Source organism: Frankliniella occidentalis, unplaced genomic scaffold, assembly GCF_000697945.3.
Source record: "Frankliniella occidentalis isolate FOCC.00 unplaced genomic scaffold, Focc_3.1 Scaffold420, whole genome shotgun sequence".
Taxonomy (NCBI): domain Eukaryota; kingdom Metazoa; phylum Arthropoda; class Insecta; order Thysanoptera; family Thripidae; genus Frankliniella; species Frankliniella occidentalis.
In genome coordinates, this window is record NW_026267541.1 from 127,496 (window position 1) to 145,785 (window position 18,290).

General features: G+C 46.6%; 4 protein-coding genes across 5 annotated transcripts in view; 2 read left to right on the forward strand and 2 right to left on the reverse strand.

Moving 5' to 3' along the window:
* LOC113215394 (uncharacterized) overlaps positions 1–3,225 on the reverse strand; it is a gene marked incomplete in the record, with an annotated part of 27,063 nt that extends 23,838 nt beyond the window's left edge. Inside the window, 6 exon segments of the mRNA XM_052274637.1 lie at positions 86–125; positions 205–420; positions 499–1,788; positions 1,886–2,086; positions 2,208–2,314; positions 3,006–3,225. Of these exon segments, the coding sequence (XP_052130597.1) occupies positions 86–125; positions 205–420; positions 499–1,788; positions 1,886–2,086; positions 2,208–2,282 (1,822 nt within the window).
* Positions 3,226–3,465: 240 nt separating this feature from the next.
* Positions 3,466–4,561, forward strand: LOC113216043 (signal recognition particle 19 kDa protein). The gene is made up of 4 exons (XM_026435774.2): positions 3,466–3,606; positions 3,823–3,958; positions 4,051–4,171; positions 4,254–4,561. Exons 1-4 carry the CDS (start codon positions 3,563–3,565, stop codon positions 4,382–4,384), a joined length of 432 nt encoding a protein of 143 aa, XP_026291559.1. The 5' UTR covers positions 3,466–3,562; the 3' UTR covers positions 4,385–4,561.
* Positions 4,429–6,969, reverse strand: LOC113215774 (oocyte zinc finger protein XlCOF6). 2 transcript variants are annotated; one of them, XM_052274638.1, is made up of 7 exons: positions 6,368–6,969; positions 6,108–6,284; positions 5,946–6,029; positions 5,704–5,874; positions 5,454–5,618; positions 5,132–5,370; positions 4,429–5,001 (listed from the first exon to the last, which is right to left on the reverse strand). In XM_052274638.1, the coding sequence occupies exons 1-7, from the start codon at positions 6,813–6,815 to the stop codon at positions 4,666–4,668; spliced, it is 1,620 nt and encodes a 539-aa protein (XP_052130598.1). In that variant the 5' UTR covers positions 6,816–6,969; the 3' UTR covers positions 4,429–4,665. The 2 variants fall into 2 exon arrangements, with proteins under 2 accessions (XP_052130598.1, XP_026291255.1); XM_026435470.2 differs by having other exon boundaries at positions 5,132–5,373.
* Positions 6,970–7,063: 94 nt separating this feature from the next.
* On the forward strand, positions 7,064–11,232 carry LOC113215867 (transmembrane protein 161B). The gene is made up of 12 exons (XM_026435557.2): positions 7,064–7,347; positions 7,764–7,867; positions 7,938–8,085; positions 8,172–8,285; positions 8,364–8,443; positions 8,547–8,762; positions 8,839–8,955; positions 9,043–9,183; positions 9,256–9,430; positions 9,526–9,622; positions 9,716–9,855; positions 9,949–11,232. Exons 1-12 carry the CDS (start codon positions 7,345–7,347, stop codon positions 10,066–10,068), a joined length of 1,455 nt encoding a protein of 484 aa, XP_026291342.1. The 5' UTR covers positions 7,064–7,344; the 3' UTR covers positions 10,069–11,232.
* The last annotated feature ends 7,058 nt before the right edge of the window (positions 11,233–18,290 follow it).

Here is an 18,290-nt window from a genome sequence, read left to right on the forward strand (position 1 = left end):
TCAATATCATCATCATCGTCATCGTCGTCATCATCTTCCATTCGGCCTGGTACCATGCGCAAGCCTTCTCGCTCAGTTACTTGACCTGGTACCATACGATCGAGTCCAGGGGGAGGGGTTGAAACCTGCAACCAGAAAGAGGGTTTAGTCAGCTCCTGAGATGTCTGAAAGAATACACAAAAAATATTTTGAGAGAAGATATACCTCTAACTGAGAGTCTTGTTCAGTTAATTGTCCAGTCACAAGTCTGTGCAAGCCAGGAGGGGGAGCATTTTCTTCTTCAGATGTTTGCGAAGTAAGTTGACCAGTTTCCAGATATTGATTACGATCAAGACCAAATCTTGGGGCAATGTCGTGGTTTTCTTGAGCCTGCCATAAAGGTGGAGTTTGAGAGCTTGGAATTGTAGAGCCGCCAGTTTCCTGTATTTCATAAAGACATTATTGTTGAAAGCAAGCTAATGAAAAATAATAGATAGAAAAGTTTAAGGGGAGACAAACCTGCCCAGCTGGAGGCTCCTGAGATCTATTTTCTACAGGACCAAGCTGATTGTCCATCAAATTGCTATTAGCCAAAGTTTCACTATTTGATTTGTTATTTTCAATAACATTGCCTGATTGTAATGGAGGTGCAAACAGCTGCCTTGACATTGTAGCATTAGGAAACAATTTGTTGGCTGACTTGTGATTCAGGCCGGACCGGTTTACCGAATAAGGATTTCCTCCAACTGATGCCACTAGGGTGGGAGGAGCCATACTTGATGGTGGTATTCCAGATGGAGGACCTCCAGAGGATGGGGGTATTCCAGATGGAGGACCTCCAGAGGATGGGGGCATACCAGCTGGAGGACCAGTAGGATGGGTACTCAATGGTCCTCCTATAGGCGACATATTAGAAAATTGGCTTCCAGGAAGAGAGGATCCAAGAGATGAATCAGAAGTTGAGCCAAGAACATTAGAATAAGGAGGTAATGAAGATTCACGGGCAGGTGCATTGGAGGTTTGGGAGGTTTCTAATGTTACATTTAAATTTTCTAAAGCACTGATGGTTTCATCAAGGTTAAGATTGCTATGAGAGTCCACTTGAGCTGTATTTGAATCTTGCATGTGGTCCAGCAGAGAATTTTTTTCGATTGCATCCTCATCATCTTCTGTGTCTTCCCATAGATTTTGAGCATCACTTGCAGACCCAAAACCACGCTGAGCTGAATCTTCAGATTTAGCTTGACTGGTTGATGTAGGAGAAATTCCTCCAGTGTGTCCTAGGCTGGAGGAAATATCATCTGAATCTTGACTGACTTGACTTTCAATTGACCACTGAGGTGTCATACTATTTTTACTGGTCTCACTCATAGCTGGTTCAAGTTGGTCCTCATACCTTTCAGAAATCCCTACTGGTGGTTCAGTCTTAAACTCTTCCTCTAATTTTGTAAACTGACCTACATTGGACAAGTCATGCTGTATAGTCTGTTCAATATTTCCATCAGAATATCTTAGATTCTCATTCACAGGCAAATGGTTTTCAGATGTTTGATTCTGGTCAACATATCCATGCTGACCACCATATCCCATTTGATAGTAGTTTGCAGCATTTTGAGGAGAAGTAGTCTGATCAACAGACCAATTCCATGAGGTATCATTCTGGAATGACTGGTCCAAGTTGTTGTTAAGAGATGGTTGCTGTTGGACAGGAGCTGGGGAAGTATCTTCAACACCCCAATTCCAAGTATCATTCGCTTGTGATTGAGTAGGATGGACAGGCTGATGAGAATAATCGTATGAAGTATAGTTCTGAAATAAATAAAATTGATTAATTGCAATTTCGGAGAACAAATCACACAGATTCAAAACATAAACAAGGTCATTTATTTGTTTTTATGGTTTCAACCTGTGCTGCATTATTAGTTGATGGAGGTGCCTGTGGTTGATTATGCCAAGAACCCCAAGAGTCCACAGAGGCCTTTGGGGTGTTACTGTTCCAGCTCATGTTCTGATACTGCTGATGGTGCTGTGGTTGCTGCGGAGGCAATTGCTGATTGTGCAACTGTTGCTGTGGCGGCACTTGTTGCTGGGACATCTGATGAGTTTGCTAGTAACAAGAATCAAACAGTGGGACATTAGAATGGAGGCAACTAAAATTCATCTTAAAGATACATCCCAATCGTTTAATCATTACATACAATTCTGGAGGAACATGAAACATGCCATACCTGATGGGCCGGTGGTGCCATGCTGTAATAAGGTGCCCCCAATCCACCAGTTTTGACCCAGTAAGGATCCGACATGACTGCAGCTCAGAAAAAAGCAACAAGCAACCCTGGAACACCCACAAGCAACATGCAGTCCCTAATCACACTCACATAATATTCATTGACAACACTCCGTCATAGTCTCTCTGTTCATTGCGTCCACAAAACAAAACATTTCTTAAAATCAATTTACTTGATATAATTGCAATCTATTGCAAAGTTGATGGAAGTAGAACAATCTTTTCATTTGTTTAAGACAGGTCTCTTGAGTACAATCCACTATCAGAGTGATGATTAGACTGAGTAAAGACTGAAAGATTTGTATGATTTAACAGATCAAGAGGATAACTGCAAAACAACTGATGGACTACTTGTGTTTACAATGCAATCACTGACAGGGCTAATATTTGAACAATTATTACAGAGAACTGAGTACATGGGAAACTATTCCTGCTTCTAGAGTACCATAAGGGAAGCAATAAGGTCTAGACAGTTCAGGAAGTATAAAACTGTGACTCTTGATTGATAAACACAGTAATGGGGACAGTACTGATGGATACTTTATGTACAGCAATATCAGCAGACTGAGACCATAACCCATGCACACACACTTTTAAAAGCGTTTTCTGTATGGTTCAGACATTAAACGCTTTAACATAAATCTCAACATTAACGGAAATGCGTGGCTGACAAAAGTAGTGACAAGACATTATAGAGGTTAGGCTTAAAAATAATAAGTGACTTCTGTTCAACACTCACAGATGGACGAAGAACCTGCTAATTTTCTGTGGGTTGTGGTTCACGACAGCCCACTTTCACCGACATGTTGAGTTGAACATAACAGTTCAGGACTATTTTACAGAATTCAGACACCAAAACACACAAAATGTTGAAGAAAATTAGGAGACAAGAAAAAGTGCCGACATAAAACTTTCTTCTGATATTCACGTCACAACTATGGGTGTATTCCAAAAAGCCACGATTCTGTCCGATAGGTCAGCAAGTGTGGATTTTAGCCAACACATACAAAACTTACTCGTTGGTGTTAGACGAATATTTGATGACTTTGGTACTTTCTGAAACTGCAAATTACATTTTTATTGCATCCAAGTGAGACATTTATTAAATTCACATTTTTTGATTGAGGTGAATGATCTGTTTTGGAAACGCGCTTCTGGGGTTTTCATGTTCTTATGTTTTTTGCATATCTGCAAATAATTGCTCTTCACTTATTTGCACCAGAGGATAGGCAACTTGCAAACACCGCATCATCAGGGGACAGACGGAAAAAAAAACAGACGAGTTCGGTGTGAAAGATGGCAACAAACGTGAAAAGCAAGTTGCATAGTGACAGAGAAAGGTAAAATATTCCGTGCCTGGCATTTCTTTTTTCTATTTACTTTTTTATATATCAAGGACTCTTCATTTGCTAGTTAGTGTGGTCGTTCCCTTGAACAGATTGAAGTTTAACATCTGGCACCTACAACATAACCTCCCATTGTTAACCGGATTACTATTTTACTTGGCTCTGTTATGTCATTTCATTTGATTAGTATTTCGTTGATTCTCTTCCCAGATGGATCTGTATTTATCCAGCTTACATTAACTCCAAGAAGACTTTGGCACAAGGTCGCAAGGTCCCTAAGGAAAAGGCAGTTGAAAATCCAACTCATCAAGAAATTCGCGATGTGCTTGTAGCTGCTGGCATGAAGGCAAGTTTTTCTTAAGAATGGTTTTTATTGTCAAGTCAAGTCAAGAAACTTGTATCGTTCTAACTGTTAGCTCCAATTTCATTCTGTCGTAGGTGGGAGTTGAAAACAAATTGTACAGCCGGGAACCTAGCAAAGAGCTTTTGTTCAGAGGGCGCATTCGAGTGCAATTAAAGAATGACGATGGCACTCCCTTTAACAGTTTATACCCCACACGTAAGTCTGTGAATGAAGATTACTTTAATTTACGGTTTGCAATACTTAAAATTGGTGCTTACATATTTGAATTTGGTTTCAGGTGATTCATTGCTCTTTTATCTTGGTGACACAATACCTAAGTTGAAAAGCAGAGCTAATAAACCTAGTGGATCAGAACAAAGTCAACAGCAATCCAATGCGGGAGGAAAGAAAAAGGGCAAGAAGAGATGAACATGATAGATTGTGATGTTCATAATATTATGTTTGAACTTCAATTTCACTTTCTAATTTCATTTATTTTTTCTCTGAGTTTATATCTGTGGTTATCGAAGACATATATTTTTTCCTATTAAACAAAGTTGTACGTCAAAATCAATTTACCTATTAAAATTCACTTTACAAAACAAACATTTCAAATCATTATAATGACCATAAAATAGAACAGTAAAGATCTAATGTGTAAAATCACAACTTTAAATATTTTGTGTTAAGGGTATTTAATAATATCACAGTTAGTTGTCCATAGCTACTATAACTCTTGGTCTTTGAATAACATTGTTTTGAACCACTGAGTCGTCACAATCAACAGTTGAGCTTCCCCTTGAGGCTGGAGGTTGGGACACCTCAACAGATGATTCATAATTTCTTGGTGTACAATCATCCATTCTATAGGTACTTTCACAGGAAGCACTTCCATGACGCACAACACCCCTAGAATCAGAATGACAAACAACACTTTGACGTTGGAAATTCTGCCTTGTCTGTTGTGTTGATTGGACAGCATTAACATCAAGTCTATTGTGAGCGACCAATTCAGTCTCCTGAGTAATAAAGGATCTAGCCTTAGCCTGGAAATAGATTGAAACAAATTAGCAAAGAAGTGGAAAACCAATAGGAAGGCAATAAAACTACTTACAATTAAGATTGAATAATTAATCTGAATACTACTTAAGTAACGAAAAGATCTTAGTGCTATACCTTCTGAATGACTGGTACAGCTCGAATCACACTAACAGCATGAGAAAATGCTGTAGAACTCATAGCACAGCTTTCTTCAGATTTATCAGGCTCATCCTCATCATCATCATCATCTTTTCCATTACGCTGCCTCATTGACTCATTTACAGGAACCTCTGGGTGTATATTTTTCAGATGTCGAACAAGATTATCTCTCCTCCTAAAGATAAGCTGACATGTTTTACATTCCCACTCTCCATCTTCTAAAAAGAGAAACAATAGGCCAAATTTAAACAAATGGTTCAGTAAATGAAACGATTTGAGAAATAGACAAGACAGTAACCTTGATGTACAAAACCATGCCGTTTAAGATCACTGAGTATCTTGAAAGCTTTGGGGCACTCTTTGCACTTAAACTTGCGTTCCCTTTGATGTGTTTTCTGATGTACATCGAGGCTCCATTTAACAGGAAACTTTTTACCACAATCCTTACACTTATGAATAGGATCTGCACAAAGCACAAGCAGTAATAATATTATACATCATACCAGGTAATGGTTTAAAATAACAGCACAACTTAACAATGTTGTTACCTGCATGTAGCTTTTTGTGTTTACGAAGACATGACTGACTGCTTAGTTTCTTCGAGCATATTGGGCAGGTCACAAAATGACCTTGTGCATGAGAAAGCATATGATCTTTCAGAATTTGTTTAGTACTGAAAGCTTTTTCACACTTGTCACATTTAAAAGGTTTTTCAGATGCTGCCCGAGAAACAATGGTGGAGTAAGTTACCATAGTCAATAAATTCATTTAACATAATGTTCACATTTACCTTCATGGGACTTGTAATGCCGATTTAGTTTTGACTGTTGTTTGAACCCTTTGCCACAAGTACTACATGTGAATGGAAGAGATCCTTCAAAGAGAGAGAATGAATTAGTTAATGCTTACTTGCACATTGGTTAACTATTCAAATAACATATTAAGGAAGAACCTGTGTGAGATTTAATATGATAAACTAAATGTCCTTTAGTAATAAATCCTAGTCCACATTCATCACATGTGTGAGGCTTTTCTGTATTAGATGCCCCACAATAATTATGATAGCGTGCTGCTTTTCTGTTATTATAAGACTTGTCACACTTTTTACAGGTATACTTTGGAGGATTCCCTGTGGAAAGAAGTAAAACAATTTAAGTATCAAAAATTGAGTATTTAGTGAAGCAAACAAGACATAAGACTATGGTTCAATACCTGGAGTGAAGACAATGTGATCTTTCAGACCAAATGTTGGTAGTTTTTTGACGGAAAAATTCTTGGAGGAACTATCGTCAGTATTTTCCTCTGCATCTTCAGGTTGAGTACAATCTTGGGTGTTGGGATTGGTACAGTGATCTGGTGGCTGACTCAAAGTGAGGGTATCTTCCTGGGTTGTCGGAATTTCTTGAGTTAGTAGAATTGGGGTAGGCACTGTTTCAGAGGGAGCCGTAGAGAGAACGGGTTCGATTGGCCTACTCTGACAGCCATGAGCAGGTTTTAGCTCTGTGTACACTGGAGTATAACTAGAGCATAACAAACAGCTAGCCTCATCCGACAACAGACACTCTCGACATTTCTTGTGGCCACATGAGTCTCTTACGAGACGAACACGGCTGGAATCTGCTTCTCGTCCACATTGAGGGCAACACTCGTTTGTGAGCATGGTCTCTCAGACTCGCTCTGAACGTCAAGACAAGCTAAATTTCTACAAAACTCAACATCACATTGACACAGAATCACAACAGCCAGCTTGCAGCAGCCGAAACTCCAACCAGTTGTTTTCATTCTTTGTGGACAGATGTACATTGATTTTGTATTTGGGGAACCTCCCACTCCCATTTTCTGCTGACGTTAAGTTTCTCATCTCATCTTGCCGGACGTCTGCAGTCCGCAGCGTCTGCTGTCTGCTGCTGCTCTTGTGTTTAGGGTCAGAAAACAGGACACACGAAACTGGCCGTCGTTTGTCTAATTTGTCTAGAGAGGACGGAGGACGTAACTGTTTTCAAACTAGGTCTAACAACGGAGGCAATGGTGTCACTGGGGCCGGGGGTTGCTGCTGCTGGGTCTCTGCGACTGCTACGGAAATAGACAAGAGCGTCTGCTGGGCCGTTGCTCTGTCTGCTGTACCCGGCACAACTTATATGGAATCTTAATTTTATTTTGCTACAGACGGATAGTAGGGAAAAATCAAAATGGTAATTATTCTGGTTGATTCACTTTGGAAAAGGGCATCGACATCCATTCATTTTGAGAAAAAGGGATGGCACAGTCAGTTGCAAACACAACTGCTAACCTAAATTTTGAACAAGTAAATTTACTGTTTTGAGACATTTTGGCTCTATTGCTTGAAATTTATTGATAGTTTTTTTTACATTTTGATTTTTAAGTAAACGTAAAATTCATATTTTTAAAATATTAAAAAAAAAATACATAAGATATATAATAGAATTCCACATGTGGATAGAGTGAAAATAACTTGTGTCTTTTAGGTTGCTCTAATAAATTGTCGTTGTATGCTTGATAATTTTTTTTTAACGCTAGTGCAGATTATATTGACAGCCACTCTTTATGAAAGTCATAGTTTGTCTAATAGTCGCTTCTAATCATCCAGGCTCTTCTCGGTGCTCAAATGGTCATCACTTTGATCATGGTCAGCGTGTTTCAAAAACTGGGCTCATTCTTCTCATTAGCTCGATGGCTTCTCTGCTCTACTGGGTAAGTACTTCCCTGTTCCACGTTAACATGGTTCCTTTTGAACATTTTTTCACTCCTGCTATTATTTTAGGTTGGTTCGCTATCTATATCCAACAGACAGCGAGTTAAGACAGCTTGCGGGTATCCCTAAAGTTACTAAAGAAAAATCAAAAGGAAAGAAGGGAAGCAAGCTTGAAAATGGTGATGTGTTTAGGATACCCAGAAGTCTCGATGTCCCTGTAAGTGGCCTGCCCCAAGAAAACTAATTGCTGTGATAATTTTGTACAGACCTGAATTAATTCTTAATTATTGTTGTTATTATCAGTTGGAGAGTACAAAAGTCTCACCCCTGGATGTTGTCCATTTACGTTTCTATTCCGAATATCAATGGGTTGTAGACTTTGCTCTGTATGCAGGCTTTGTGTTTTTGATGTCCGAGGTGAGTGAATTTAGAACTATCTATCTATCTAATTTTGGTTAATTAAGCTAACTGTTTTTCTTGCATATACTTAAACAGGTTTATCATGGCTTTTATCCAATCAAAGATGAAGTAAATCTTTCTACTGTTTGGTGTATGCTAGTGCTCGGCTTTGCAACGTATCCTTTTCACCATTTGTCTTCACTTTGTTATGGAGAATAATCAATGTAAATAATAGTACATACCCTGTCATTGTGATCCTTTCCTTACATAAATTTTCAGAAAAGTTCTGGTAAGTTTGACTGTTCAGTATTTCAAGGGAGAACAATCAGTTGGTGAGCGTTCTACTGTCATAGTGGCTGCATTTGCATACCTACTGATTGCAATGATGGTCATGGTAGTGGATGAACGCAATTTAGAATCTGGTTTAGAAACAGCCTACCAAAGTTTCAATACCAGTGCAGCAAGGTTCCTTGGTAGTCAGGGATTGCAATCCTCGTAAGTTTGAATTGCAAGGTGAACTTTGGAAAGTTACTTGAAAACCTTTTAAAATAACATTTATATTTTTTTGTAGTGGACCAGCATCAAAACTTGTATTAAAGTTTTTCTTAGCCCTATGGTGTGGATTTATTGGTGGAATTTTCATCTTCCCTGGGTTCAGGGCAGCACGAATGCATTATGACCTTCTCAAGTTTGTTTCCACTCTTCTCTTGACAGTTTCAATTTAGTTTTCTTTATCTTCAATGATATTGCTACTAATGACACTCTTCATTTTCAGATATTATGAAGTCAACCGAATTAAGCGATTTTTGCTCAATGTCAGCTTTGCTTCACCTTTTCTTCTAGTGCTTCTGTGGGTCAAGCCCGTTTGTAGAGATTACCTGACTGCGAGAATTTTTTCTGGCATGACTGCACCTCTGTAAGTCTAAAATAGAATAATATTTTAAATACAAGAAGAAGAACTTCCCTAATTTAGAATATTTTCTTTCAGAATGACTGATGGTGCGTTTGACAGCATGCGCTTAGTAGCTGTTATTGTTGTAGCACTTCATCGCCTCTTTCTCATGCCAATTTATTTGCAAGCCTATTTGAATATGGCTTACCAAAGAGTTCAAGAGCAAAGGAAGGAAGCAGGAAGAATCACAAACCGTGAACTTCAAGAGAAGGTACCCGCAATAATGTTGGACAATCAAATCATCATATCCTTTTTTTAAAAGTATATTCATCAATTTTTAATGACATTTATGTTTTAATTTTACAGATTGCCAGTGTTTTCTTTTATTTGTGTGTTGTTACACTTCAGTATGTTATTCCCATTTTCTGTTGTCTATTTTTTGCTTTTCTCTTCAAAGTACTGGGTGAGTTTTTTTTTTTTTTAACACTGTGTTAAGACTACTTCAAAAATATGATGACCAGCAGACACTCTATAAACTCTAATAATTTTTCTCCAGGGGGTTTTACATGGAGTGGAGTTTCAGTACCTTTTGAAAGTCCTGCTCTTTTGTATTCTAGTCCTACTGCGACTGATGATGCCACCACTATCATGCAATCAGCTAGACAGTTCACACTTGCATTGGATTCATTGAAACAAGTGTGTATCTCAGCAGTTCTTCACTTTCTTGTCATATGATTTATAAAAGAATTGTTCAGTATTTTAATTTAATTTTCTCTTATTTCTCTCCAGGTTTTTACCATTGAAGTGTCTCGTGGAGTTCTTGGATTTGCACTTTGGTGGAGTACTTTTGCTTGGTTTTCCTCCTCATTTCTTGGTATTTTGTATCAGACATATTTTCAACACTCATAGTGAAATGCATTGGTTGTTACATATAGATGATGTTGATTTTTGGGTCAATAATGTGTGCCTATTGCGCAAATTGATTTCATGCAACTTAAAAACTTTGGCAATATATCTGATTGTGTGTTAACCTGTAGAACATGGAAGACATTATTCTCTTAAACAAACTTGTGTAAATATTTTAAGATAGTAGTAATTTTTTTTTGTTGCATGGCCGTGGCCCATGCGATTTTGTAATAGACGGAAATTTTGTTTTGACAGTATTTTGTGCTACTGACTTAAGTAGTACATCTGTGTTACTGTACTCTCAGTTCTGATCTCACGCCAGCTGTTCCATCGAAGGTGCACAATTGTGTCCACTAAAATTGTGGATTTTGGGGCTTCAGGTACTCTTCATGTACTTGCCAGCTTTATTTTCTTATAAATATTAGATCTCTAAAACAACATCAAACAGCGTGGTAGCAGGTCATGCCTGGGACCTAATTTAACTGAAATTTAGGCATTTATTGTATTTCCAGTCGTTAAACTGTCTTGAAAGACATTTTTATTACTTGTACAAGGTTTCTTGTATGTAAAAGTGTGCCACTCCAATTTTTGTCTTACTATAAAAAAAGACATAGCACTGCCACAAAACACTTGTAGGAACTGACAAAGTGTTCAGGAACAAAGTAGCTCCTTGAGGGGTTGTCTTCCTTTTCTTTGAAGACTGCATTTAAGTTCTAGGTGTGTGTATATATTGTATCTTGAGATATTGGTAACAGAATGGCCAATAAAAGAGAGTTGCTTTGGTAGCCAATAATAGCCAATGTAACTCCCTAGAAGATGAATCTCAAGCTGCCTTTAAAAAAAAAATAGAGTTACGGTGTAATTGTGAAGCCAGAAACAGCATCATGTTTACTATTTTCATTTCAAGCAATACATATATTTTGTAATTTCAGTGTATGAAAACAGTTTGCTTTTTTGAAAATTTGTATTTTTATAAAGACGTCTGTTGTTAGTCAAATGTCTGGAAAAAACATAACTATGGAAGCAATATGTTTTCTGTAAAGTTAATAGTGCTCTGTCAAGCATTATCTAAATTTTTCAAAAACGAGGTTGTGATTGTGACTCTGTCAGTTGTTGTTGTTTTTTCTTTTTAAAGAGCAGAACGCTACTGCAGTACTGCAACCAACATTTGTCATTGTTTCTCTTAACGTTTCCTGTTCTCCCAGCGCGCTAGCGATTGCCGTTACTATTTGCCGATATCCCACCCCTACCCCTACATGTTCCGCTTTGCATTGGACATTGTCCGATTGCGCCGACAGCGGAACAACAAAAAATAACAAGTTAAGAACAAGTCAGGTCATACAGGGAGTATCGTGTAGACACAGGAGGGGCCTGCCCCCATTCCCTCTCCCTTTTCCTTTTCTCCGTTCGCGTCGACAACTAACACCCATCAAGCCAGGAAGGAAAAATTACGCGAAGTAAGATGCCCAACAATTTAAAAACTAGAGCGATTGGTGGCTTTACAAAACTGGAAAGAAGGTTTGAGGATTTCCTAGTCTGAGTAAGCCATAGACTGACTGATCATGCCACTCCAGCCACCTAGTGGAACTTCCCTTGCGTCGCAGCAGGGGGCTGGCGCCTGCTGCCGCCTGCTGGCGCCACTAGGCTGGCGCGCCCTGGCGGAGCGTTGAGTAACCAGGCGGGGACCCAGGCCCACCCGGTGACGCCACCGCACTCCACCCCTCCCCAACGGGGTGGCATCCGCGAGGGTCGCGGGCGGGGCTCGTCGGGGTGCCTGGGGGTGCGACAAGGAGCCGGCGCGGGGCGGGAGCGCTACTCTGCCACGCAGCCGCACGCGGTGCGCGGTGGCATAGCGCAAAGGGGCCGAGGGGGGCCACCCCCCGAGCCACCCCCACCCCCTGGCTGCGTCCAGATAGAGCGCACCCTGCCCAGCCCACCCGCGCCGCCGCCCGCATCGGCCGGCCGCCCCGCGGGGTGGGGGGTGGGGGGGCCTCCAGGACCTGCGGGGTCGGGTCGCCAGTCGCCAGTTGGCGGGAGGACGCCGCACCGGAGCGACAGGCCTGGGGGTGCAGCCGTAGCGCCGCTCCGCTCCGCATCGTGTCGCGTCGTGTCGCACCGGCCAGGACCGCCTCGCGCCGCCCCGCCCCGCGCAGTGCCGCGCAGCGCATCGCGTCCCGCAGCGGATGACACCGGCTGCACGGCCGCTGCCCTGTTGATGGAACACGCGCGGTGAGTGCAAAACGAGGTGACCGTCGGGCCGCTGCTGCCGCGAGCCGGCGGACCGGAAGCGGAAACGGGGCTGTCTCCACTTCCGGGTCGCGTTGCATCATCTGCAGAGTGTGGATTTGGGGGGGGGGGGGGATTACGCAGACGAACTTCGTGCGCAGAAACTGTTCACGGAAGATTATCGGGCAAACCTAAACCTCTGATGTACTCGAGGGCGCGAGTCTCGGGCACCGCGGCTAAGCGGGGGTGGGGGGCGGCGGGGCACCTCCTTCGGCCTGCGCTGGTTCCGCATGCGAGGCGAGGTCCACACTGTGACTCTTCCTATGACTACAAAACATCCCTACCGCTCGCCCTCCTTCCCTGTTTCCTCTCCGAGGCAGACCCGGGACGACGTGCACGCGCACGGCCTTTGTGTCGGCGTGTCGCGGCCGCGGCGCCGCAGGGCACGTCGCTCTGGGCGCGGCGGGCCAGACCGACGTGACCGACTTGCCGCCGCGCTCCTTTGCCTTGGTCACCGCCGCGGCGCCGGGCCGGAGCGAGGGATTGGCGTGACGAGGCCACGCTTTGCGGTTCCGACATTCCAGCCCTGAAGTGTAACAAAATGTACAACCTGAATCGAGGTTGAAAACTTTTATTTGCAAACTGTTATTTGCAAACGGGGAGTTCAAGCCTCCAGCATTTTCTAAACTGAATGCTGTAAAGGTTTCCAGCCTGCCTTCACCAGCAGAGAGGGAGTGGGTGATATTTCAAAACATTCACTCCCGCCAAGGAGTAAAAAAGGACCTAAAAAAACAACAAAAAATACGAGTCAGGAAGCAATCACCGCAAACCAAAGAAACGACAGCCTGCTCGGCGTGACAGATGCTTTTACCGTTCGCCCTTTGATTATCCCGGCCATGTCACGGCGCCTGCTGCTTGCCTCCAAACGGCCCAACAAGGAAAATTAGCGCAAAAATACACCCCTCGACCTGCATTTATTTTTTTCGCGCTCCTTTGCCGTGCCGTGCTCGGCGCAAAGCGGCGCCTCCAAGCCGCGCGTCACGTGACTGTCGCAGTATTGACTTTTTCCACGCGATTGCGAGGAATGCAGTCATGCTGGCAAACGGCCGACAAACGGCCAAATAAAATTCCTTGCAGGGGAGGGGGAGGAGTGCAAACAGAGCAAAAGCGTGCGTTAAAAATGCTATCGAGTTAGAGTTGCGGGAGGGGGGAGGAGGGAGGGTGGGGGTGAGGGTGGAATAACAAGCACCCGTCTGCCAGCTTATGATAAGAATCTCTGGCTCGCCGATAGAACGCGCTGCACCACGGGCAAATGCACACACACACACACACACACACACGCGCGCACACACACACTCACGGCTTTACGGAGGTGAATCACCGAGAGCGCGGCGTCGCGGGCGGTGACTAGCGGAGCATGCATACAGTACGTCCGTCATTTGCCGTCTCGAAACCTGCCCAGTTCAGCCGATGGAAGCTCTCGTAGCGCCTGTTCGGTAGGCAAACTCTTGCCTGCAGTGCATGCAAGTAGTGCGGGCTGGCCTACCCCGAGTCTCACAGGCGCTGAGCTCGTCGCCGACTGAATCTGGACACGCGTGCACTGCTTGGTGGCCTACGATGGTTTTCGCAGGCGTCGAGCTCCTGTCCTTGTGCCGTACGCACGGTGAAGAAAACTGCTCCTTGACATACAAGGACCATCGGAAGGATTTAAAGACGGGATAGGAAAAATTGCATGGGGCGTCCTTGAATCGTCCCGATGGTCCTTGGACAACAGTTTTCACCGTGCGAATCTAAGAAAAGCGCACGTACTTTCTGGACGATCCCTAGTCTATACACCTCGTGCGCGGCAGTCCCGTCACAGGGGTGGCATTTCGCTCGCAATTAAATCACTGGTGGTCATGTAGGTGCAAACTAGAGGAAAAGGAGGGGGGGGGGCGAGTCCAAACAGGTGTCGCCGATAACGACGTAGGTTCGATTCATTATTACGGCTCCAGCTGTCCGCGCCACCAAATAGCGACAATACAAATTATCGTCGTGCAGACGTGAGGCTTGGGGCCGGGCGGGCGGGGTCTCACGGGCAGGCTGTGGTTCCCACGTTATTACGCCTAAATGGCCGCTGTAGCCGCGCCTCGGGTGGCGCCGGTGTAAAGCCGGGCGGGGCGGGCCCTTCTCACCTCGGGGCTTCCCCGGCGCGCTGGGCTGCTGGGCCCCGAGCCTCCTATGGGGGCCTCGGCCGGCTCTTCTCCTTGTGTCTACACCGTCCGGACTCGCCTATGGGCTCGGGCTGCGTTGGCTCCGCATCCACTGCAAAAAAATCAAGACAGATACACACCATTTAAAAAAAATAGAAAAAGGGAAATTTAATTTTTCAAAATGCGTCTCACGATGGAAACGGGATTGTGGGAAGACGTGAAAAAAGTGTTAAAAGGAAGTAAACGTCTGAACTGCCTGCGGACTTCGCGGATATTTTCATACAAAAGAAGAAGAGGAATAACTTTGTTCATTACGCGAATATTTAATCTCAGGACAGAAAGTACTGTGCCTCAACGCAGAAAAACGGCGGTCAAAAGCCTTCGGGTCAAACCATGAGAGCAAAAAGAAAACAGTTTGGCATGTTTAATAAAGGCGCAGCAGGCCAGCTTGCAAGGAAAACACAAAGCGCTCGGCCAAAGAGTCAGAAAAATAAAAAGGGGCCCAAACAGCATCGTTTTTTACCTCGACAAATAATTTCCTTTGCAGTGTCTCGAACAGGTAATGGGGCGACAGGCCCGGCGGGAGGCCCGGCCAGGAGCACTCAAGGTGCTCTAAGTACACGCGGGGCGGGGCGGGGCGGGGCTGGGCGCCACCTGCAGTGCTACTGTGTTACTGCAGGGGCCAGGGCCGGCCCTCTGGCGAAGGGATCTCGGCCCTTCCCAGCCCTGTGAGCCCATACCTGCCAGACCCCTGCTCCACCTCCACCACCTTACTCCTGTCCCTCCTGCTCTGAGCGTGGCCCGCTGCTCCATCATAAACCGAGGCCCCTGGGGCTCAGCCGCCCCGCCCCGCCCCACCCCGTCGTCAGGGACCTCCACGCCCAGCGCCCCCGCAGTGGTCCAGGAGGGTCCAAGGAGAAACCGCGCAGGGCATAAAAAAAATAAATTCCTGCGGCCACCCTGACAAAACTATGAGGTTCCTCGTCATGGAAAATGGAAAATGAATGGCCACAGAGAGACCTGGCGGAGCGCCCGCGAACCAGAGGGATGCCGTCCCGCAGAGCAGCGGGGCGCCCGGCAGGAGGGGTTGCCTACCTCGCGGGCGCTTATCGCTCGCGCGGACTCGGGCGCGGCACGGCTCGGGCTGTTGCTCCGGCGAGCGGCGCCGGCGCGGCGCGACGGCGAGCCCCCGCATCGAACAGCGCAGCAAAGGTGCGTGTACGCAACTTTACTAGCATCTCAGAAAAGGAATATCAAAGAAATCGATCTGGAAAAAGTCACACGCTTTCTGACTGGGATGCGATCGCGAGACTCCGGCATACTGACACTGACGGTACTGACCCAGCAGGCGTGAGGGTCAGTAAACGAGCGACGCTTTGTGCCGCACTGGATCAAGCAGCCAATGAGGCGTTGTCAATATTTGAGCCCCGAGATGAGCTGAGCTGCTCGCCTGCGCGCCCCCCCCCCCCCCCCCCCACTTCCCTTTTCCCACAACACAACTGGCGGCCATTAGTCGGGGTCGATTATCGCACGCCACACTATCGCGCCACATCACCACGAGTCGCTCCTGTCGGCATTGTGGCACTGAAAGGCAGCGCAGCGCAGAAGGGCCGAATAAGCGGGGGGAGAGAGAGTGCTAGTACGTACCGATTTTGTAATTTAGCGGGCAGTCAGGACTAAAGGACCGTGTCTCAGGCCACCAGAACAGTGCTGTTCTGATGCTTAGGCTGGGCCGCGTCGCTGAGCTGCCGTCTGGAGCCGGTTAAAAAAACGTACTTCGTACCCACACACTGTCAAATCCTTTACTTGTCGTGTAAAAAGCATTCAAGTCACCATTGCGAAGCATCTTTGCAGAATGCAGCTTGCAAGTTGGGGGGGGGGGGGGGCGTGCTGGGTGGTGAGCAAGCATGAGGGAGTCGGCGGCGAGGTCGGGAGCATTGCGCTCTCCTCCTCTCTTGTGTGTGTATGTACGCGGCAGTGTGCAAATGTACCCCTCATATTGATACACTACCCCCCCCCCCCCCTCACATCCCCGACACACGCAAAGTAGATACCAGCCGCCTAAGTAAACGGATCCTTGCGGCGCGTCGGGCCGCGAGGAGCGGGGCAGGCAGCGCTTAGTAGCGGGCAGGGCCGCGGGGCTCAGCGCTCCGCTCTCGGCTCCGCTTTATTGGGAGCGGTCAAAGGGCGTGATAGCGAGCCAACGGAGTGAGCGGTACTCACCAGCACCATACGTATATTAGTCGGACACGTGTGGGGCGTCACCTACACTTCGACCCAAGAGAGAAAGTATATTGCGCCGCTCACATAATATTCCTGCAGCTTCTACTGCTGCTTTACCCTCCCATTTTTAAACCCGGAAAATCTTTACACATTCTGGGAGATGCTTTATACAGACGACGAAAGTTTACCACCACAGCTATTTTGAACAGTCTCTCGAATTTCCTTAATTAATTCCAGGCCGTGCACACGTGCGGTGATGCGCGCGGAAGTAGAGAGGCTCTGGCTCCACTCTGCTCGCCGTGGGCAGCAGTGCAGAGGAGGGACAGGGCCAGCTCCAGGGCCTGCTTCAGGAGAGGGGGGGGGGGTGCACCCCTGCAATGAAATTCAATGTATGCAAATAGCCGCCCGGACGCAAGAGCGCGCGCGGATTGCGGGAGTAATCGCCAAACTTGAGCCAAAATGATATTCCGCCACGACAACAAGTCCCCCATCATTGTCCGGCCTTGGCGCGGGCGGCAGCGGCAGCGGCGGCAGCAGAGGCGGCCCCTCCGCGCTCGTCACATTGACATTCAGAAGCGCTAAAAGTTTTTTCATTCCGCTGGAGAGCGTGGCCGCGTCCCGTCCCAGTCGCTTGTCGTCAGACTGAAGCGGCGCGTCCGTCTGAGAGGCGCCCCTCCGCCTCCTTCCGCCTCCTTTCCTCCCTCCCCCTCCACCCCTGCGTCCCGAGATTCCAGTCCTTATCATTGGCCCATTTATCGTCTAGGCACAGCCTTTGAAAGTCCCCGCGCTCGCCCCGCTTACTCCTGACCTCTGACCCCCTCTCCTTTTCTCTCAGCGAGATACAGCCGTACGACTCCAGCTGCCAGCGCGACGAGACGCCCCCGCGACGTTGGGACGTTTCCTGTTTCATATATGAAATCGCCCTTCCGCCCTTTCCCTTTGGCGGGTCCCTCGGCGGGTCCCTCGGCGGGTCCCCCATCCGCGGCGCGGGACGCCCCAAAGGGCCCCACGAGAGCGGGTCCCGCGGGCGCGCCACGACCCCACACGGCCCGGGGCCCCGGGCCCGGGGCGGGGTGACGGCTGCCAAGTGGTATTTGGCGCGAGCGGCGTCGAGATAAAATGAAAAGACCTCCCGGGGCCAACCCGCCTCACCCCACGCCACCCCGTCCCGCCACGCATTCGAGAGGGACGTGGGCTAAGCTGATCCGTCAAAGTGACAGCGAGGGCCGGGTGCGGCGCTGCGGGGCGGGGGGCCGCCTGCTATATACCCTCCTGTCCTGGGGGACGCGCGGCCGGGGCGGAAGAGACGCCAGCGAGCGACCAGCGGCCACGAGGAAGGAGAGGAGTTCGACAGCTTTGGGAAAGGAGGAGAGGGGAGAAGGGGGCAGAGGGGTCTTCGCCGTCGTGCTGTCTCGTGCGTGAGGACACAGACAGTTTGTGTCTGCAATGATGGCTCCTGCCCCTCTCCTCCCCCACACGCTTTCCCCGACCTGTCTGTCTCTTCCTCCTCCTCCCCGATGAGAGCCCCCCCCTCCCCCGCTCGCTGCTTGCTTTTCATTATTTTCCTGATAAGGCCTGGGAGAC